Source organism: Notolepis coatsorum (genome assembly GCF_963971535.1).
Source record: "Notolepis coatsorum genome assembly, chromosome: 16".
NCBI lineage: Eukaryota > Metazoa > Chordata > Actinopteri > Aulopiformes > Paralepididae > Notolepis > Notolepis coatsorum.
This window is the reverse complement of record NC_140180.1, coordinates 24211286-24234377: the sequence shown is the minus strand read 5'-3', so window position 1 is coordinate 24234377 and position 23092 is coordinate 24211286. Positions and strand designations below refer to the sequence as shown.

Here is a 23092-nt window from a genome sequence, read left to right as displayed (position 1 = left end):
CAAAATACTTCCCAAAGGTCAGTGAATACCATGATTGATTGATTGATCGGCTGTTGGGTTAGGGTTATCGCCATGCTCTAAGTCTAAGACAAACTCTAACCTTAACCAACTTCGAAAGAGTGCCTAAGCTTAACCGTCGAAAGAACTTGCCGTCACGCTCTAAGACAAACTCTAACCTTAACCAACTTCGAAGAGTGCCTAAGCTTAACCAGTGTAGAAACAGGCGCCGGCCAATCAGAGAGCGTCTCCGAGAAATGCGGCTTGGTTTCGTAATCACGCGTGCCGGTGGTGTCTATATTTTCCCTAACGGAGTTGCACTTCCGCGTTCGGTTTGCGCGATCTGATTGGCCACTGACGTTTCTTTCAGCGCCAATCGCCGGTGGACTGAGTCACGTGACTACAGCGAACGGGAAGTGATGATAGCCCAACTTCCTCCGAGAACTTCACAATTACAAACACATTTGTTTGTTTGATACCGCCGTTGAACAGTTTCTCAGACCCAGTGCACCGACTGTCACCGGTCTGGCCCATTGGTACTGAGGCGGACCGACCTAAAAAAATAAATAAAAAAAAGGTAAGCGGCCAGCGGAACTTGTATGCGAATGCACGCAGATCAATAGTCTGCATTTTGATAAAACCTGCGAAGTTGCCCGTTTCCTAACCCATGACAATCCCGTGTGGATTTTTCAGTCAACGTTCGCGTATTTTACGATTGAACTACATGATGGTGTTCAGTGTTCAGTGTTGATTTCCAAGGCAATGTCGTGCACGCACCCGTTGTTGTTACTGTCGGTTACCGAACGAAAGCCGACGACGCGTACTCGCGACTGTGTTGCTAACGTTGATTTTATACATTGTCGCACGGGTCACGTGGTGGCGGAACACCAAACTGACCTCGTGCCGTTGATTATAATAAAGCCACAGTGACTACTTTACTTAACAAGCGTTTGAGTGGCAGACACACTAAAGGGTGACGTGGTGTTGACAACATGGGTTCATTCAGGAATAGGCTTGCTATCTAGGTGCTGTGGAAAATGTAAACAAAATAATAATAGACATAAAACCCCAATGAAATCAGCGGAGCGGACCCTGATGTAAACAAGACGAAAGTCTTTCTCTGGTCTGCACTGCATCCCCTTAACAATTGAGCTGTACTGTACTGTACCCATTCTGCAATCTGTTAATAACGTTTCAATCAATACATTTGTTGTGATATGAGAAATATGGCTATTTGCGTTTTTGTGATGTCCACCAGTTGAGTGTTCATTTCGATTGCTTAGTTATCATCAGTGTTAGTTTTAGTTTAGGGTTAGCCCTAGTTTCTATAGCTTTCAGAGTTTAACTTATACTAGTATCTTGTTGGTCAGAGCCAAGCATAATGTATATCTATATTATCTATGTGATAACTACAGTACTTCTATGATTGATAGTAGATGCAGATGTAGAATATCTTTCTCTTGTACTCTCAGTTTCGCTTTGACCAAGACTGAAACTATTTTTTTTTCAGTTAGTAGTACCGATGGCAGAGATTTGAGTTGTTTCCATTTTTTTAAGTGCTTCTATCACACGTTCACAATTTTTTCCATGTCTAGTTTTACTGTAAGAACAATTTCATTGGCTAGTTATAATAATATTGTCAGACACATGGATGGAATGGAAATTCTAATGGTGCTTCATTTTGACTCAGAGGGAGAAGAAGACATTTCCCACTTCCCCTTTCCCCCCTTTGTCACCAGTCACCTGTTTGCAGTGCACAACCTAATTATGGCAACTTCTGCAATATTCTTTCGGCTTATTGACATTAGATTGCCACCATCCTCTAAAACTATATATAATTCATGCCAGCCAGTAATCTTGTCATTATTGTAGCCATAATATTATATTTCTAATGGTACCTTATTGGGTTGGGGGGGCTGTACTATGAAGATCAAATCACTGATCTATAACGTTCACTAATCCTCTTGTCCTTGATGTTTTCATTAATGGTTTGTCTCTTGTAAATCACTCATCATTTAGCTGACACTTTTATCCAAAGCCACTTACAAGTTCTGTACGACAAGTCAGCAGGAAGGGAACTCTTACAGCTGACTAATGAACACCAAACAGTGTTGAAACTTGGGTGCTGCAGTGTTTAGTGCATAGTAGTAGAGGCATATTAGTATAGTAGTAGGTATTAATATAGGCAAGGAAGATTATTATTTTTAACTCTAGTTAAGAACGTCTGCCTTAAAATGTCTAAACTGTGAATGTAAAATGTGCTCCATAGGAAGCGATGGGCTCCATGTTTCGCAGTGAGGAGGTGTGCCTGGTTCAGCTCTTCCTCCAGTCGGACTCGGCCTACAACTGTGTCAGTGAACTGGGTGAGCTGGGCCTGGTTGAGTTCAGAGATGTGAGTGGTCGCACACCATTTAACACCAGCCATTGCTAAACAATTCAGAAAAGGCTGTTTCTCACTTTATTGAGATCACTCAGTAGTCTAGTCGTTGGTGATGGGAAATGGTCTTTTATACCGTGCTGTATATACAGCATATATTTATATTTACCGAATATATATGTCCATATCTGTCTGAATATACCTGCATATAATCTTTCTATATGCGCACTTGTACACCTGCATATAACCCATATCACTCTGTATGATAGGATGTACAATAATGCTGTATATTCCGTATATATATATATGGGTGGTTGATGTTTTTTTTTTTTTTATCAGATATGAGCAATGGAAATACTTGTGATAATATTTGTGATATTGTAGATTTTTTCGAGTAATACATTTCTTTTGATAGTATAATGTGGTGCTAGTGAGTAAAATTGTCATATACCAATCGCCGGTGGACTGAGTCACGTGACTACAGCGAACGGGAAGTGATGATAGCCCAACTTCCTCCGAGAACTTCACAATTACAAACACATTTGTTTGTTTGATACCACTGTACAAAATGTAAAAGTGGTGTATTTTAATTATGTATGTCTATTTATCAGCATTCCTCATCACTATACACATTTCTAGCTCGTCCTTGTGCAAATTAGTTACATTTTGCATTATCTTTCGTAATCAAAACTCATGGTAAGACGATTGCACAAAATTGTATGTACTTCTATAATTCATTTTGGCAAACCTTATTATAAAAACACCAAAATGCTAGAAACATTTGGTGACATTGTTATTCATCTGTCCCATTTATGATTTTAACATTTCTTACCAAAAAGCCTTCATAATGTCATAATTGTGAAAGTCACACCAAATGAGCTTTTACTAATTTGGCTGACATTTTTGAAGAACTGGAACAATATTAGCATAAATTATCTGTGCATTCATATAAAACTAAATGTTCTGTGCAACATAACAACATTTTCTCATATTTTTTCATTATTTACTTATCTTTGACACTAAGGACTCCAAAAAGGCCACTTCACGTCAACCACCCATATATATATTTATTCGTACCGTATATATCTGTCTGTACATACCTGCACATAATCCTTTTACATATCTGTAGATCCTATCTATATCTGTACATATCCCTTACCTACTCTTACTAGTTACACTGCCGGCCAGTATGACTACTACCATAGTGTCTTTATACCTGTATCGATTCGCTACATATTAATATTACAACTCTGTACATACATCTGATTAGTACTACACCCAGTAGTACTCATTTGAACTTTTACCCAGTTTAATCACCTGTATATTACTGTTACATTTGCACTCTGGTTGTATGCCAAACATAATAAATTAGAATCTACTCTATTTGCACTTGACCGTGGTTCTTCTATATGCACATCAGTTAGTCATATGACTGTGAGTGACCTGTTCTGTCCTCCCGCCCCTGTTCTGTCCTCCTCTTTTTGGTGAATCAGTTGAATCCCAACGTGAACTCCTTTCAGAGGAAGTTTGTGGGGGAGGTGAGACGCTGCGAGGAGCTGGAGAAGACCTTCAGTGAGTATCTCCCCCGTTTGACATCGGCAAGCCACGTTGTTCTTCGCCTCTCTCCTGAGACGTGTTTCTCTTGTAATCTGATTAGCATCACACTCTGTAGTTAAGCATTACATCACACGACAGAGTGTGTTATACAAATTAGATCACGCCTAGGGGTGGTTGTTAGTCCCGAGGCGCGGCCGAGGGTCGTTAGACCCCCCTAGGTGTGATCTAATTCGTATAACACACGACTTCAAGTGATGTAATGCGTTTATACAATGGCCGAATTCACCCAACCTTATTGCTATACAATAAACACACAGTAATTGAAGCATAATGGAGATTTATTCACAACCATCCACAGAAAAAGTAGGTAAAAAAAAGAAAAAAGTTGCCTCCGTGTCAAGAAGCAGAGGGAGGTGTGGTGCTACAAAGCATGCCATCTAACAACAAACTTCATATAAATCCTGCGATTTATTATTGTTTTGACAATGGGTCATGACAAACCAATTACATAATCCAACATATGTCATTACGAATATATCCATACTTCCATTGTGTCCGGGACATCCAGTGAAATCGGTTCGTGTGACAGTGTCCTTTTTGAAGCAGTGGGAGGTGCAGAGGGGGGTGCTACAAAGCATGCCATCTAACAACAAACTTCATATAGACTGCCAGCCAGCTTTTGCGCAACGGAGAAATACAATTTCAATTGTGACGAGTAGGCCTGCCGCGATAAGCAATAAATCGATTAATTGCCGCGATAATTAAAATGAATGCAATGATTTTGACGGGCGCGATTAATTGCTATTTGCGCGTTTGTTTTAATGATGCGGACCCAGTGCCCCTTGTCAGTCACTGTCCGTGTTGGGAGGCGGGCCGCTGGCTTTACTACAGAGCACAGCACAGGAGCTCCGTGGGGCTAACGTTACCCCTCATTGTGTCTATTCTACTAGCATTAACGTTACTCATACAAACAGAGTAAACACAGTTTTCAATCAATCAATCAATAACAACATTAACGAGACCCTCGTTGTGTCTATTCTGCTAACGCTAACGTTACCTCTCATTGTGTCTATTCTACAAGCGTTAACGTTAGCTAGGCTGTCTATGCTATTAGGCTAACAAGCTGTAACGTTACCAGTCGCGTCTATTTGCTAACGTTAGCATTAGGTAATAACCGGTTTAAAATGGATGGTGATTACCTCACGTTGTGTCTATTCTACTAGCATTAACGTTACTCATACAAACAATCAATAGCGAGTTATATTGATCACGCTATGTACGATAGCCATGCTAAAACGCTAGCACAACATTAGCACCTAACCTAACAACAAGCCTTAACAAGTCAGCGATCTTTTTGCGAGACTAAACTCTCCGCTCGGTGGCAAATTGTGTTGATGTCGGTTTTGTTTAATCAATAAATGAGGCAGAATACACAGTGACTGTATCCTTTGTTTATTGCACTTGTGCCTGCTGCAAACATAATGATTATGAAATCCTAGAGACGCGTCTCTATTCTGACCAATCAGTGGTCTGCAGTGTTTCACGTGACTTTTCTGGTACCCAAAGTACCCAAAAAGTACCTGATAATCACAACAATACTTCCGGTCCGGTCGGTGGGCTTCAAAATAAAAGTCTAAAACACCGGAAAAGACGGAGCGGTGGGCTTCAAAATAAAAGTTTTGGGAAATAAATTTCTCAAAAAAAAATTCTCTAACCGGTCGCAATAATATCGCTTATCGCGATATTTTCGGGGGCAATTAATCGCCCAGCAAAATGTGTTATCGTGGCAGGCCTAGTGACGAGAGAAGATCATCTCCCGATTCAGATACAATTTAACACAATGGTGAAGTCAAGTGCTTTGAGCAGGATAAACTTATAACTTATATTATGTTACAGACCGTATATAAAAATACCGTTTTACTTTTGTGCAGTAACTGAAGCTGCCACACTCCCCCTTCCAACGTGCCTGATTGTTATGCATTTTACTCTGCCAATTGGCGACCCAATAAGAACGGGTCCACAACCCATTTTGGGTCGCAACCCTAAGTTTGGGAAACGCTGAATAGTAGATCCAAGTCTGACAAAAAAAATTATATCGACGGCCATTTACTTTTTTTTTTTTAAGTCCACGATTTTTATTTTGTTTCACAATGGGCCATGACAAACCAATTACATAATCCAACATATGTGTAACGAACTAACATAGTCCAGTTGACTGTATCTTTTTTGGAGGATTCGTTCAAAGGCTATTCATACTTCCATTTGTCTATCTATGGCGGACTCATTCAGAAAAAGTAATTCGGTTGTGGGAGGGATCTGGGGTCACGTGGAGTGTGTTATACGAAATAACAACAGCTAACTTGACTGTTTCAGCCAATCAAGATATTTGCATGCCATTGTATAATACTAATTTATATATTTTATACCCAGTTTAACCACCTGTACATTGTAGTTCAAGTTCTTTATTTGTCAAATACACAACAATACATGGGCATTGCAGGTAAACGTTTTTGTGTTTCGAGCTCGGAATCAACAGTGCACAATTAAGAAACGACAATGAATACAAGAATGGTACAATAAGTAGTAGGATAAAATAAAATGAGGTAAGATAAAATAGTCAATTATGTACAGAACATTTCTTGCGTATAGTGTATGTGCATGTTCAGGTGCAGTGTGTGTGTGTTTTTTGGTGAGGTTTTTTAAGAGGTGTGCAGAGTCTTTCATAGGGCTATGTATATTACTATTTACTATATTACTATTGCACTTTACTGTTACATTTGCACTCTGGTTGGATGCCAAACTTCTTTTCGTTGTGCTGTATGATGACAATACATTTGAATCTAATCTCAACTGTGCTTTTCTTTCTTTTCCTCCCGTCCTCTCCACAGCCTTCCTGGAGCAGGAGATCAATCGTTCTCTGTCGCCCCCCATGCAGTGTCCCCTCCCCCCCCCGGTCCCGATGCCGTCGGCCCCCCAGCCCCGCGAGCTCATCACCATCGAGGAGGAGAGCGAGAGGCTTGCCAGAGAGCTCAGAGAAGTAAGACACTAAACGCCTTTCGCTTCTGTCGTTCCATCAAATGGTAAATGGACTGTATTTATGTAGCGGCTTTTATCCAAACGCACTTTACAGCGCATGCCTCACGTTCACACACCGCCGGCGACCACGCACAGTTCTGACCTGCTCATCGGAAGTAGTAAGTGTCTCGCTCATGGACACTTCGACACGCTGCTGGGAGGAGCCGGAATCGAACCGGGAACCTTCAGATGACCAGACGACTGCTCTACCCCCTGAGCCACTGTCTTCCCATCAAGGGAATCTGATTCAGGGTCTGATTATTCGCCAAATCCAGTGAATGTACAGGAATCTGTCCCGGTTCCAGTGGAAGATTAACATATCAACAATAACTATCAAATCTTGTTTATGCTTTGTCACCCGACACTTTACACAGCTGTCGCTCAGCGGAAATTAACGGCGCTCAGTGCACCACGTTTTGCATTTATGCTTTGGCGAAGGTTTCAGTTATCTCTATGGTAACGAGATGCCAAGCTCCTGACTGTTTATTTGTTCTGCCGAATGTTGTTCTGTCCCCTCCATTTTTGCAAAACCTAATGTTGGCTACATCCTAAAACCAAGTGAATTTGTTATTTATGTTGATCATTGATGGTCAAATTATAAAAACATTAACATTCAGCGCCAATCACGAGTATAGTCGGGTTAACTAGCCAACTAGCCAACGAGTATAGTCAGGTTTTGTTCGTTATTTCTTTTATTAGCTATATCCATACATTTTCATCCATCCAGTCTGATGTTATCATTGGGAATGGGTCTGAGCTCGCGCAAAAGGGCAAATACCGCCGCCTACGCCTTCCAGCTGGTATTGCACTCCATTAGAAATGGTGTAGTCTCTTTTCTGGGACGATCTGAGCCGTGCGGGCGGGGTTTAAATACTCCGGCAGGACTAACGTCACAGTGACCAATTGCAGCCACTCTTATTGTCTGGGACCAAATACGGCCACGCCCCACTCCCAGCAAAAAGTGGGAATCTCTAGAATGGGTTTGGGGCGGCGCTGTATACGGAAGTAGCTCTCAAGGTGACGATTAGACAACACTTTTTTGTTGTCAGTAGATGGCAGCATTGGTTTAAAATTAAAGGCTGAAAATGTTGAGAACTACAACACTGCATTTCCCAAGAGCGTTAGCACAGGTCGCAGGTCACTGGGATGGGTCTATATTCTCCGACGTGATCTGAACAGCGCTAAACTATTACTGCGACCTCGGTATAGCGACCGAGAATGGCCAACTAATTATCTTAACAAAAGTGCGCTGGTAGCGTTACATATGTTGTCTAAAGGGGGACATATGGTACAATTTAAGATTCTAATGATTAATCGGCATATAAAGGACAAGATAAAGCATCGTTAATTTGTAAGAAACCTCAATGAAAACGGCACAGGGTGCTATTGTTATGAAAATGTGATAGAATCATATAAAAATGTGGACGCATTTGGCCTACGTTCCGTTAGCGTTTACAACGTTACATCTACGATGCTGCCCCCCCCCCCTTCATATGCAATGCCGGGCAATGTGGGACGGACCTCCACGAGCAGTATTTGGAATGGCGATCAGATAATTGGATTATTTCTTTTGCATTACATCAGATACCAGGTAAGGACTCTATATATAAAATCTTGCGTTGATCTGATATTTCTTTCTGTTTACCGTTGAGTGCAGGAGGTGGCGGGGGGAGCGCCGCGCTACGAGGGCCATTTCATGTATAGATAGATAGATAGATAGATACTTTATTGATCCCCTTGGGGAAATTCCAGTGACATACACATACAGCTCATCGTCTCATTAACAACATCATATCACAATCATTACATTTTTACAGTAACAACGGCACAACATAAATTCAACAGACATGTACATTTGTTGACACATGTCATCATTACAGGAGGCCTGAGACACTGTATGCGCGATAGCACGAGGAAAGATAATAATGATAATCTAGCGTTGATTTCAGGAAGATTCGATAATCAGGCGAAAAATTACAACGTGTTTAGTGTATTCCACTAAAGGGCTATTATCGCGTCTTTTCCTGGGATTACTAAGAATCACAAACTACTCGTATTCAAAGCGGTATAAATGGAAATGTACCGTCAATCTGTTTCGTGCATGTTGACTGGAAGCAACTCACTGACAATCGACGGGTGTATTAGACCCATAGCTATACTATAAGATATATTTTAAGCATTTGTTTAGTACCATCAAAGAAAGATGAGCCTTTGCACAGATTATGACTATTCATTCAGTTGGTTTGTGTGTGTGTGTCCTGCATCCTTCCAGGTGTCCAGGAACAGAGACAGCCTGCAGGCCCAGCTCACTCAGCTCTGCCAGTACCAAGGAGTCCTGACCCAGACCCACACCCTCACAGCCTTCCAGGTAGGAAGAACTACATTTCCCAACACCACCACCTCGTCATTCAGTAATGGCGTGTTTGGGTGTACACGATATTCATTCTGGCAATCTGGTAAATTACGAGTTTTAACACTTAGCAAATTGCACACGAACGAACGACCAACCTACTGGAAAATACTGGGTCTACTCTACCGTAACATACGAGTTGGTCATGTGATCAATTTACCAGTTAAACACGTTCATGAGAAACCACCCGAATGCACCATTTATCTTTGATTGGTTACTTTAGTTTCCTCCTCCTCCTCACAGGCACCGCCTCCTGTGATCGAGAGCCAAGGTCTGTTTGATGACCGACAGGATGTCCACCTCAGGTACAGCTCAGGTCTTCCAATAGCTCTATTGACAAGCTTTGTATGTAGATGCAAAGCTCTATAACGAACCGTTGCAGATTCTGAGGGTTAAGTCCAAACTCGTCCTAACAAATTATTGCAAGTTCGTGTTGTGTTTTAGAAGGGATCAACAGGAAGCTCAGTCTTGACAAAGGCTGGTGGAGTGAAAACACAAGCCGCCACTGAAAGACATACAGTATAATATAAAATGACCCCTTTTCTCAAAGTCTCAAATCGGTAATGGCGCCTTCTTCTGTGGGTTTTCTGGGAAAGCTAGATGAATGCTCTGCCACCACTGGATGCCAATAAAACACATTACTAACACCGTTAACCTGTCAGGTCAAGGGACTGATCGTATTGGTGACCACTGACCAGTGGTGGCAGCACAGAGCCTTCGTCGACTTGAGGATTTGAAAGGAGACTTCAGAGAGAAAAGGGTCATTTTATTCTGTGTTTTCAGCAGCGGCTATATTTCACTCCACCAGCCTTTGTCGAGACTCTTTGAGCTTCCTGTTGATCCCTTCGAAAACACAATGCGAACTTGCAATAATTATTTACGAGTTTTGACATAACCCTCAGAATCCGTGGCAGTTGGTTATATAGCTCTGTATATATGTACTAGGCCTGTCCCAGACTAAGGATTTGTATAGTCTACTTTGATTGGCCAAATATATATATATTTTTTATTTCTGTTAAATCAGACATTAACACTTTGACTGCCATGAAACGTCTTTTCACGTCATTGCTGGCCATGCTCAAGTTGCCGGGGGACGCTGTACAGCGTCCTTATATCAATATTTCAAAAATCTGCGATCGGATTAATATGTCCCCTCCGCTGGCCTGAGATCCACCAGCAGGACCCACTGAGCTCTCTGGCGGTTCAGGAGCGCCATCTGGTGGCCGATCGGCGCAATCGCCAAACAGGATGTTGAATAGAGGTTGTCATGACGACCGTAGTACTTCCGGGCGCTCGCTATAGTTCATGGGACTCTGGCTCGTCACGCTACACGGTGATCGATTGGCAATAACTCGATAAACAACATGATTTGGACGTATATACCATTATACAAGCTGGAGATGGACCGGGTAAAAATATATCCCATAATGATAAGATTTCTACTCGACGATGATCGCCCAACGGCGCGCGGAGACTGGGGTGAGTTTCAGCGTGTAACGTTACCGTGTTCGATACTAACTGCTATTATCAACATTTGACCCACATTAGATGATTGGTATAACGCTGCCCACGGAATTATAAACGCCCCCTCGCCCATCCGGTCAACATCAGATGACGTGTAGTAACTTCTAGAAGTACGTCTAGTTGGAATTTTTTATATCGCGCTGATTGCCATCAAACTGTATTTCATCATCAATATAATGCATTTGGGGCTATAGATCACGTTCTGGAGAAAGCTGCAGAAAGAGATGAAAACATACTTATACATTAGACCATACTTTACTATGAATATGTGAATGAAAAAGTTTAACGTTGCTACACAATGAACAATACATATAGGACTTTGAATGGGCCCTAATAATGGCAATGTAGCAATAGAATTTTAAAAGTTATAGCCCTGCAAAGAAGGGGACTTTCTCCATAGACAAATAGCGCTGGCAATCTATGGTATATCATGAATTTAACCTTAGGCAACCAAAGTGTTAAGCACCCCCCACAGTCCAAATGGAATGATAAAAAAATATATATATAATAATCGACTACAGCTCCTAATATGTAGTGCACACAAAGCTCATCAATAGAGCTAGTCTTCCAAATGTAGCTTCACAGTTCAATCTCCTTTTTTTCCTTCTTCTTAAACCCATCTCTCATCCATATTTTTTTTTTATTTTAAAACAATTTCTTTACAGTTTTGTGGCAGGAGTTGTCCATCCTTGGAAGGCTCCTGCTTTCGAACGGTTGCTATGGCGAGCGTGTCGCGGTTACATCATAGTGGACTTCAGAGAGATGGAGGAACGACTAGAGCACCCTGGCACGGTGAGGAGACGGAGAGACGTAGCCCGTTGATTATTGTCATAGTTGGTTATGATCGTCTGTTGTGACCCGCTTGTTGTTCATTGGCAGGGGGAAATGGTACAGTGGACGGTGTTCCTTATTTCCTACTGGGGAGATCAGATTGGACAGAAAGTCAAGAAGATCTGTGATTGGTGGGTAAACCTGTACATCAGTTTTATAGACATGATAGTTTTCCATATTACTTATCTGAGTCTTTGGAAATGTCCTTTGATTTGGTCTCTCTTAATCCCTCTCTCTCACACACACAGCTTCCGCACACAGTCATTCGCATACCCTGAGAGCACCAGAGAGAGAGAGGAGATCCTCCAGGGACTCCAAAGCAGAATTGAAGACATCAAATCAGTGAGTAGAACTCCTCTCTATTAAAGCATAATAGCAAGTTGACCCATCTCAAACCCCCTGCCCTCTTCTCTTGATCCTCCAATCGCAACTGTTGTATCCTGATGAAAGCAACAGCTGTGATTGGAGGATAATGAAAAGGGGGCGGGTTTGAGATGGGTAAATTCGTCATTGATTGATGTGATTACTACAAGGCCACAATCAGGCTCTGGAGGTTAGGCGGTTGCTACGGCGCCGGGCGCCATCTTTGGAAGGATCACTTGCGTCTTATTATAGTTCAAACGCACACAATGTAGTGGGCGGCCGGGTAGCACAGCGGACTAAGCATCTGTCTACCACCGCAGAGACACTGGTATCAAATCCGGCTGTCAGCGGTGCCTCCGGCTTGGCCGGCCGTCATACTGGCACAATTGGCAGTGTCAGCGGGAGGGAAGCCGGTGGGTGGTAATCTGGTCGTTGTAAACAGCGACTCTACAGGTCGGTCAGGGCGCCTGCACAGCGAGGAATGGATCTGGGTGAAGGTAGTGTGACCTCCCACGCGTTGCACTTCACCAATGAGAGTCCTCGCTGCCAGGTGAAAAGAGGCTGCTGGCTGTCTCCTATGTATCGGAGGAAGCATGTGATAGACTTCAGGGCTCCCTAGACCGACCAGTGGGGGGCACATGTGCGCAACAACCAGGAAGGGGAGGGGGGAATTGGCATAATGACTAAATTGGGATGGGAGGAAAAATACAGAAAGAATAGGAGGAGAAAAAGTGGATAAAAAAAAACGCACACAATGTACAAAAAAAAGGGAGAAAAAGAAGGATAGAGGTTTCTCCCGTGGTGACGATAAGATCTTCAGTGACATCCTTTCACATAACAAGTAACAACAACAACACACATAACAACACACACACAAGCCTTTTCCGGCTCGCCTCAGAAACTCTCATGTGTCTCAGGAGGTAGAGCAGTCGTAATCGGTAGTTACCCAGTTAGATTCCCGGGCAGCGCGTCAAGGTGTCCTTGAGCAAGACACTTAACCCTAATTGCCCCCGACATGCGGGTTGGCACCTTGCATGGTTGCCTTTGCCGTCGGTGTGTGAGTGAGTGAATGGGTGAATGTGAGGCACAAGTTGTAAAACACTTTGGATAAAAGCTATTGTATAAATGCACCATTTACCAAGCCTGATGACTTTTTCTTTTCTCCGTCACTCCTCCCTTTCTCGCCCTGTGCTCCCTGTCACCCCCTCCTCCAGGTGCTCACCCAGACGGAGGCCTTCCTGCAGCAGCTGCTGATGCGGGCGGTGGCCGTGCTGCCCCAGTGGAAGGTGCGTGTCCAGAAGTGCAAGGCCGTCCAGACGGTGCTGAACCTCTGCAGTCCCTCCGTCACCGACAAGTGCCTGATCGCCGAGGCCTGGTGTGCCGTCACCGAGCTGCCCGCGCTGCAGAGCGCGCTGAGAGAGGGAGGGGTGAGTGAGCACCAACTTGTTGTAGGGCTGGGCGATACGCCGGCCTCTAAATGATATCGCGATATTTTTTGGCCATATCACGATACACGATATATATTGCAATATTTTTACATTTCCTCTAAAGCACTTACAAATGCTTGATTTAACCCTTTGATGCATACAGTCACGCCAATATGATGATTATAATAAGTCCCTGCAACATATGTTTGCATTATTAAACCATGAAGATGCTTTAAAAAATTATTAAATGAAAATGTACTAAGAGTAGTCTACTGACACACTAATAAAAAAATGTATTTACATCTAATTTCCCACGGGATAATAAAAGTATTTCTATAAGACAATTTATTGGGTGCCTAAGACTTTTGCACAGTACTGTGTTTTCTATCCACTTTAGCCAAACACACATACACACATATATATATATATATACCAGCGTTTCCGTTAGAACATATTCGTGCCGGTCTGGGTGTCCTGCAAGATTTCTATCACCGGACATATTCGAGATATTCCGGTCAGAGTTTTAAACAGCAGTCTATTATAATCACATGTTTATGAGCTAACGAATTCCGTTATAATTGGACATGTGTATTAATTACATCAAGCGAAGAATGAGAAATTGATTTGCAGAATCAAATTACTATCTCTCGCCTCTCAAGTTAGTGCGATACGCTACCAGCATCAAGCTCCCGCCCCGCAGGCTCGCGGCTGCAGCAGCTGTCACACGCACCCCCAAATGAATCTCGAGTAGACATCGCTTCACCTCGTTGTATCAGACACGTCACACATATCATAATGTTCAACTTCACACACAGCAAACTGTAGTTGATCATCACATTGCCTCGTTTGCTAGCTCGTCGCCACATGCAGAGAGGACGAGCCACATGCGTGGGTGTAACGCATTTGTTAATTTCATTATAGGTTATAGCCTACATTTAGTTATAATCAATATTATAATATGCATTACTATGTGACACGGCAGTCAACCAACAGTTGCAGTCAACACTAGTCACTCACCCCGTCTCTCGTTGTGCCTATCCGTTTTGTACCTGCGACGGCTGCGAGAACAGCGACTTTAGTTGCTGGTTCGACTTTAATAGATCCCCATTGGAACATGCGAGGCTCGCAACGGTAGCAGCAGACTTTGTGGTTCAATCAATAAATTAATAGTAAAAGTAAGCTCGACATTTTTGTTTCTTTCCCGCGGGAGCCACCACGGCATCAGCGTCAGCGGTCTCTGTGACTTCAAGTTCAGAAGACTCATCTTCGTTGTCATTATTAGACCTGCTTGTGCTTGGTTTCATGAAATATTTACTAAGCTTAGCTTGTTTCGCCATCTCTCTCTCTTCCTCGTATACCTGTTTGTCGTTATGGTGGCCAGAGCGCGCAGGCTCAAAAAAAAAGAAAAATAAGTTTCACATCTGAGCGGCGCCATCCTATCAGAGTGAAGCAACAATGAAACTGAAAATGGAATTATTGTTTCGTTCATTCGCATAGGCTATTTAATTTTAGCCGATTTTAATACAATTCAAATAATAAAATTGTGCTTAGAGGAATTATTTTCACCGGACATTAAGACCGGAGATATTTAAATATTCGGACTTCAACATATTTTGCCGGTCAAATACCGGTAATTACCGGCTAACGGAAACGCTGATATACACACACTACTGTGAGAAAATAATAATCACACACAAAGGGATAATGTCTTATAGCAGACTTAATGATTTTAGAATATTTCAGATAATGAAATTAAATGTTTATATTAGAGCTGGGCATAGATTAATTTTTTTAATCTAGATTAATCTATATGCAATCCTGGAATTAATCTAGATTAATCTAGATTAAAATGGCTCAAAAAAAAAAAAAGGTCTGCCTAAGGCATTCAAAATATGTGTGTTCTACCCAAATAATGACCAGAAGTAAGTCCTTACTTTTACTTTCCTCCTTACGTTTCTCAGGCCAGGTGGCCCATTACACCATGAGCCCATCTCCCGTTTCCAAAATGCATTACAGACTGTTTGAAAAAGCTGTTTTGCTATGATAATTGGTAATGAAATATCAAAATAATGTTCAATAAGATGTACTTGTGTTTAATAAATCGTTTTATTCACACAAATAAATAATATCAGTACCGCATTTCAAACTTTCAAAGAGAGAGAGAGAGAGAGAGGAGAGAGAGAGAGGGAGAGGGAGCCTCTGAGTTTCTGCAGTTCTCCCATCTCTCAGACAGCAGCAACAGAGACACCAAGTGGTGACAGAAGGGAACAGCAGCAGACTGAACGGTTCAACTTGAGGTTAACTGAATGAAAAAAAAATATGCCGCTGAAGTGCTCTTGAGCAAGGCACTTAACCCCCAACTGCTCCAGTGGAGTTACTCAGTGTTGTTTTATTCACACAAATAAATAATATTATCAGTACAGAACAGTACCGCATTTCAAACTTTCAAAGAGAGAGAGTTTCAGCACTCTTTGATGAACATTGTTACTCAGTTGTGACTACAGTGGAGTAGAGAGCACATTATAGACAGGTCTGCAGGCTAAATCAGTCTGTAGACTACAGTGGAGTAGAGAGCACATATCAGTCTGTAGACTACAGTGGAGTAGAGCATGTAGGGGCCTATACAGACAGGTCCAGTGATGTGACAAACTACCAAACTGGAAATCAGTTAATATAATCTGACAGAATGTGTGTTAAAGGAACATGCCAATCAGGGGTGGCCTTAAGCATCTGGAGGCCCGTTTCAAGAGCTAACTGAATAGCACTGTGTTGTTTATCAACTAATAGTCTGCATTGAATAGCAGTGTGTTGTTTATCAACTAATAGTCTGCATTGAATAGCAGTGTGTTGTTTATAAACTACTAGTCAGCACTGAAGAGCACTTTGTTATGCATCAGCGGACATAAAGACAGCTTAAACAAATCCCTCAATTAAATTAACAACAAAAGCAATGCCATATATTTATCTTGGGAATTAAAAGTGCATGAAAGTACTGCTGCTGGTCCTTCCTGCTGACCTGTCGTACAGAACTTGTAAGTCGCTTTGGACAAAAGCGTCAGCTAAATGACAAAATGTTGAGCAAGGCACTTAACCCCCAACTGCTCCAGTGGAGTTACTCAGTGTTGTTTTATTCACACAAATAAATAATATTATCAGTACAGAACAGTACCGCATTTCAAACTTTCAAAGAGAGAGAGAGTTTCAGCACTCTTTGATGAACATTGTTACTCAGTTGTGACTACAGTGGAGTAGAGAGCACATTATAGACAGGTCTGCAGGCTAAATCAGTCTGTAGACTACAGTGGAGTAGAGCATGTAGGGGCCTATACAGACAGGTCCAGTGATGTGACAAACTACCAAACTGGAAATCAGTTAATATAATCTGACAGAATGTGTGTTAAAGGAACATGCCAACCAGGGGTGGCCTTAAGCATCTGGAGGCCCGTTTCAAGAGCTAACTGAATAGCACTGTGTTGTTTATCAACTAATAGTCTGCATTGAATAGCAGTGTGTTGTTTATCAACTAATAGTCTGCATTGAATAGCAGTGTGTTGTTTATCAACTAATAGTCAGCACTGAAGAGCACTTTGTTATGCATCAGCGGACATAAAGACAGCTTAAACAAATCCCTCAATTAAATGAACAACAAAAGCAATGCCATATATTTATCTTGGGAATTAAAAGTGCATGAAAGTACTGCTGCTGGTCCTTCCTGCTGACCTGTCGTACAGAACTTGTAAGTCGCTTTGGACAAAAGCGTCAGCTAAATGACAAAATGTTGAGCACTTAACCCCCAACTGCTCCAGTGGAGTTACTCAGTGTCAGACTGTGGTTGTACTGGGCAGCTCCCAGGTGTGATTGGAACTGTGTGACTGAAGCAGGGCGTAGCTGAAAAAGAGCATCTGTGCTCAGCGAACCTACCCTGGGTAAATAAAGGTTAAACAAAAACAAAACAAATGGCTTGACTCAATCAGTCTCTATTTCTCCTTCTTCCACCAGTCACTAAGGCAGACCAGCTTGTTGACATTGTCTGGTGACAAACTAGCTCTCCTCTTCTGCACAATATGGCCCGATAAAGAGAACAGTCTCTCGCATGGGACAGTTGAGGCAGGGCTCCCCAAGTACTTCAGGGCAATGTGGGCCAGCTTACCGTAGGCGGCAGTGTGGTCTGACCACCACTTCAGTGGACACTGATCCAAGCTGGCACTTGGCTCTACCTTGTACCTCTCCACAAGATTGGGCACTGGTGAGTCGTCATCAGACTCCGAGTCTGATCCCATCACTAGTGTTTTCTTTTTAGGTGGCTCAGGGTTCTCCTCCCTCGGGGGCTGCAGAGCAGGTTCTTCTGCCTTCACCAACTCACTCAGTGTTGCCCACACTGGCCCCCTCTCTGCTTTGGGCAGGCATTTGAGGTCCTTAAAGCGTGGATCCACAGCAGTAGCTACCTTTGATGAACAAAAATAAATAATAATTAATTGATGATGAAAAAAATAAAAATTAAAGTAACTTTGCAAATCCAACCACCATATTTCTTCATGACTCATTCATCTATCCATTGATCAATCTACTGGCTTAACAGTCTATAATGGTCAGACAATACAGTTATTTTCTAGTCAGTCTCACATACCTTCAGCCATTCCAGGTTACTTTTCTCCCTCCGCTGGTTGAGGTCCTGGGTGAAGGCATTCTTGAATCGCACAATGTAGGCAGGATCCTCATCCGAGATCTTCATTGCGTGCTCAAGGTGGCGCAGGGCAGGTAGAACCACAGAGCAGGATACATACTTGTCCCCACCAAGGAGCTCAGTGATGTACCTACACACACAAAATATGGCCAATTAATTTAACTCAGATTACACTCTTTTTTTAAAGTTCTGAAACACACACACACACACACACACACACACACACACACTTTAACTAAGATTACACTTTTATAAGTTCTGATTCTGAATCATTTATAGTATTTAAGGGCATGCATTTCTTAATTAAATACAAAGTGACTTTTAAAAGAAGTTGTATGCCAATTTAAGAACACGCTATCTTTGTAGACCATACAGTACCTGCATGGCTCCAGCAGTTTCTCCAGCTTTGCCAGCTTCTCGTATTCAGCATCTGTTGGGAGGACCAGCTTGTGCTTATGCTGGGCCAGCGTTGCGTGCACTGGGACTCTGTTGCGCCTCAAACGATTGATCATTGCAAGGGTGGAATTCCAACGTGTTGGAACATCTTGCACGAGTGACTCTGGCTCTTGTTCACAGGATGCTTGCTGGACATTCAGCTCATCTGTGTTGGCCGGACTGTGTTTGAAATGTCCGACCACTTTTCGACACTTGGCCAGGACACCATCAAAACCACTATCCCGAAGGGACATTACAATGGCCCTCTGTATGAGGTGCGCAATGCAGGGCATGTGCTCGAATGGCAGTATCCTCCCTGCTGCTATCATGTTGGGAGCGCTGTCTGTCCCAATGGTGGTGATTTTGTCGGCTATCTCCCACTGATTAGCGACGTCCAGAAACTGCCTGGCACACGCCTCTGCAAAGTGGCGCTCCTCTGTTTTAATCACACCTAGTACAGACAAAGTAGATCAGAATAAGTTTGCTAGTAAAAAATTTATACCATATACAAGAAAAACAATCCACAGTTTAAACAAGAACTAATTAAATGATAATAATAATAAAGAATAAAAATAAAATAAAATATCTCACTATTCAGATCACATTTGACTTTCATACTGACAATTTTTAAAATGTATATTACATCCCTTAAGCTCGCTATGGAGAGAATTCCAAACCTTTACACCAATAACTGAAGGACACATCTGTTTAAGTTTATACATTTTATTTAATACTACATGCCACGGTGGGTTGGTTTCAGGTTGGAATGAATATTCAGCCAGTTGGATGGTTATATGGTTGGATGGCTGGGTATCCAGCCTGAATGAATGAATGAATGAATGAATGAATGAATTAATGAAAATGTTATTAACAGATTGCAGAATGGGTACAATACAGTACAGCTCAATACACACAATTGTTAAGGGGATGCAGACCAGAGAAAGACGTTTGTCTTGTTTACATCAGGGTCCCCCCTGAAACCAACTTAACCGTGGTCAATTAAATAAATTAAATAACAAACGTACCCAAGGCGAACGAGTGAAGTTCCCAGCTGGCATCGATGAAGTGTGCAGTAACGCCTAGGTAATTATCGTTGCTGACCGATGTCCAATGGTCCCCAGTCAGTGCTACACACGACGCCGCGGCCAACTTCTTTTCCTTCACAACTTTCTCTGTGGCGTGTTGGTCATGAATTCTCCTCATGATAGTTCGCCTCGCAGGTAGCTTGTAACACGGGTCGCCTGTCGCCGCCCGGAGAAGAAGCTCGAGTCCATCATCTTCAACCACGCTGATAGGCCGGCAATTGATGGCAATCCACTGGGCTAGGAGGTTAGTCAGCTTGGCTGATAAAGCTGTGCTGACGGGCTTGCCTTGGTTGCACTCAAACAGTGTAGTTTGACGAGCACTTTTCCCCGGTGCAGCTGTGCTTGGTCCGGCCGCGGCGGCACCTTCCTTCATAACATCAATTTGATGCTTCTTGCTCAGGTGGTATTTAAGACTCGAGGAACTCCTACAGTAGGTCATTTGCGCTTTGCACAAAGTGCAAATCACCTTCGTCTTGTCGAGGTTTCCATCTGGAAGCTTTTTGAAAATAAAATACCCCTGAAGCAAACTGTGCTTAATGTTACCATAGATATCTCTTCTGCTCACAGCGTCCGCCATTGTCATGCAGCTCAGCTGATGGTAATGAGCTTCACGCATGCCCCGCTCACGTGTTCACGAACTTCACGCCCCTCCCCCTCCCCCCACACACACACACACACACACACACAGAGTAGTTCGACCAGGTTGGTATGGTATACATCCGCGAATGTCCCAGACGAGACCCAACGCTGAAAAAAATGTTAACGGCGTTAATTATATTATCGCGCGACACTAGTCTCGCGATAACGCAGCACGTTAACGGCCCAGCTCTAGTTTATATCATCAACTATCCAGTTAGTATTTATACTGTAACGTTTGGTTTGAATGGAGAGCGAGAGAGAGAGAGAGAGAGAGAGAGAGAGAACACGCACGCACGCGCGCAAGAGAGAGCGCCCCCCCCCCCCCCCCCCCCCCTCGGGTTTTGTTCTAGGTTCGCGTTTTGATCGTCACACTCGAATGTAAACAGGAAGAGTTTAACACACGGAGATGGAAACTGGATGATATAAAGAAACGAATAACCAATAAATATGAAGTTATGTTTAAACTTCTGTTGTCAAGCGTCGTCAATATAACCCACCCCCTTTCCTCACGAATGGAACTAGTGTTGTGGAGTCCGCTTTGAGCATTTTCCAGGGTTAGCAGCTAACGCTAGGTAGCTTAGCCTAGTCATCATGGATAACTTGGTTAGCAGCTAACGTTAGCCCATTGCTTGCGTCAATTAAATTTCATGTCATTAAAGGTCCGCGCTGGTCTGTCTAATGAAATTACAATTGCATGTCATTTAAGGTCCGCGCTGGTCATGTGTCTATAATGAAATGAGAGGACAGCTCTGCGCTAAAGCTAAAGTCTCATCAGACGTGACAACATATACTTGATGTTCACGATATACTAATTTACTACATCTCATGTAGAACAAGCCGCGATACATCGAGTATACTCTATATATCGCCCAGCCCTAGCTTGTTGTTTGCTAAGTGAATTCTCCCACACTCTGATCTACCCCCTAATCCTAACCTAAATCTAAACACGTTTCTCCAATCCTCTTCCTCCTCCTCAGAGGAAGAGTGGCAGCGCAGTGGACTCTTTCTACAACCGCCTGCCCTGCTCCACCTCCCCGCCCACCCTCTTCCCCATCAACTCCTTCACCGCCGGCTTCCAGAACATCGTAGACGCCTACGGGGTGGGCAGCTACCGCGAGGTCAACCCAGGTACACGCCATCAGCAACAACTAATCAGGGACGTAGAGGATGAGTTTACCCACACCTTCCTTTAAGCTGATATAAATTCTTGCGAGTTCGGTGTATCAAATTTGGAACGAGATCCCATTCCACATCGGAGCCATAACCTCCATCTCACACTTGAAAAAGGCCTACAAACAACATCTGATTCTAGAAAACATCTGTAATCACCGATCCGACTCTTTCCTAGGTCTTAATCTTGTTGATACTGTCGATTTGTATTGACTGCTATGACTGCATGTTTGTCCTTGCTGTCCACAAGGACTATAATGTAATGTCTTTGTCAGGATTATATGATTGTATGTTGTGCAACTGCCTATTTGTTTTGTATTTAAATGATTGTTTCATGTGCTGCAGAACAGGAACCTGCTGAAAAACAGTTTGTAACTGAGTCAGGACAGTTTAAATGTACATTACCCTTAAAAAATAACAATACTATAATAGAAGATCCTACAGTATACTGTATATTTACTTAGGAGCATGGACGTTCCACTCCTCAGTTGGCTGAGCAGGAGAAGATCGTACAGTATACTGTATATTTACTCAGGAGCATGGATGTTCCACTCCTCAGTTGGCTGAGCAGGAGAAGATCGTACAGTATACTGTATATTTACTCAGGAGCATGGACGTTCCACTCCTCAGTTGGCTGAGCAGGAGAAGGGGAGTAGGAGACACAAGGGAGATGGTTCCTGCAGGATCTGATCCCAGGCCAGCAGGGGATACTTGTGGTTCCAGAGGCAGGGGTCTTAACCACTACACCACGATATACTTGTTTTGTACATAAATGGTACATGGACTGCATTCATATAGCATTCATATAGAGCTTTTATGCAAAGTGCTTTACAACTTGTGCCTCACACATTCACACACACCGACGGCGGAGGCGACCATGCAAGATGCTAACCTGCCCATCAGGACCAGTTGGGGGTTAAATGTCAAGGACACTTTGACACGCTGCCGGGAGGAGCCGCAATCAAACCGCCAACCTTTTGATCACCAGACGACCACTCTACCTCCTGAGCCACTGTTGCCCCAGTGTACATTAACCCAGGGAATCTTTAAGCATGCATGTATCTGTGTCTTTTGAATCGGCCATCGTCCTTTCTTCTTCCTCTTGTGTGTGTAGCGGTGTACACCATCATTACCTTCCCCTTCTTGTTTGCGGTGATGTTTGGGGATGTGGGTCATGGGCTGCTGATGACGCTGGCTGCTCTCTGGATGGTGCTGGAGGAGAAGGATCCCAAACTGAGGAACAACGACAACGAGGTGACTTCACATTTGCATTATAGGCACGTTGGTTGACAAATTGACGGGAGACTGGAAATCATCTGGTTGAATAACAGACAACCCCCCCCCCCCGCCCCTGTGGCTGTTGGCTCTGCTGGGCAATGGATGATGTAATGTTTTTCGAAGGTGTCTTACTGTTATAGCTATTAACTAAAGCCTCTTTCACCCTGACCTTAGGGGCACATTAATTATGTGCGAAAATTATTCTGTGCATAGTTTACCCTCCCAGCCTCCAGATCCTAA

At 43.0% G+C, this 23092-nt stretch overlaps 1 protein-coding gene across 1 annotated transcript in view; it reads left to right on the top strand.

The window, feature by feature from the left end:
• The first annotated feature begins 428 nt into the window (after window positions 1–428).
• tcirg1b (T cell immune regulator 1, ATPase H+ transporting V0 subunit a3b) overlaps window positions 429–23092 on the top strand; it is a 45195-nt gene continuing 22531 nt past the window's right edge. Inside the window, exons 1-12 of the mRNA XM_084331913.1 lie at window positions 429–574; window positions 2267–2389; window positions 3868–3946; window positions 6820–6968; window positions 9279–9374; window positions 9660–9721; window positions 11606–11732; window positions 11820–11902; window positions 12020–12113; window positions 13349–13561; window positions 21382–21532; window positions 22689–22828. Of these exons, the coding sequence (XP_084188039.1) occupies window positions 2273–2389; window positions 3868–3946; window positions 6820–6968; window positions 9279–9374; window positions 9660–9721; window positions 11606–11732; window positions 11820–11902; window positions 12020–12113; window positions 13349–13561; window positions 21382–21532; window positions 22689–22828 (1311 nt within the window). The 5' untranslated portion in view covers window positions 429–574; window positions 2267–2272. The remainder of the gene's footprint in view (window positions 575–2266; window positions 2390–3867; window positions 3947–6819; window positions 6969–9278; window positions 9375–9659; window positions 9722–11605; window positions 11733–11819; window positions 11903–12019; window positions 12114–13348; window positions 13562–21381; window positions 21533–22688; window positions 22829–23092) is intronic.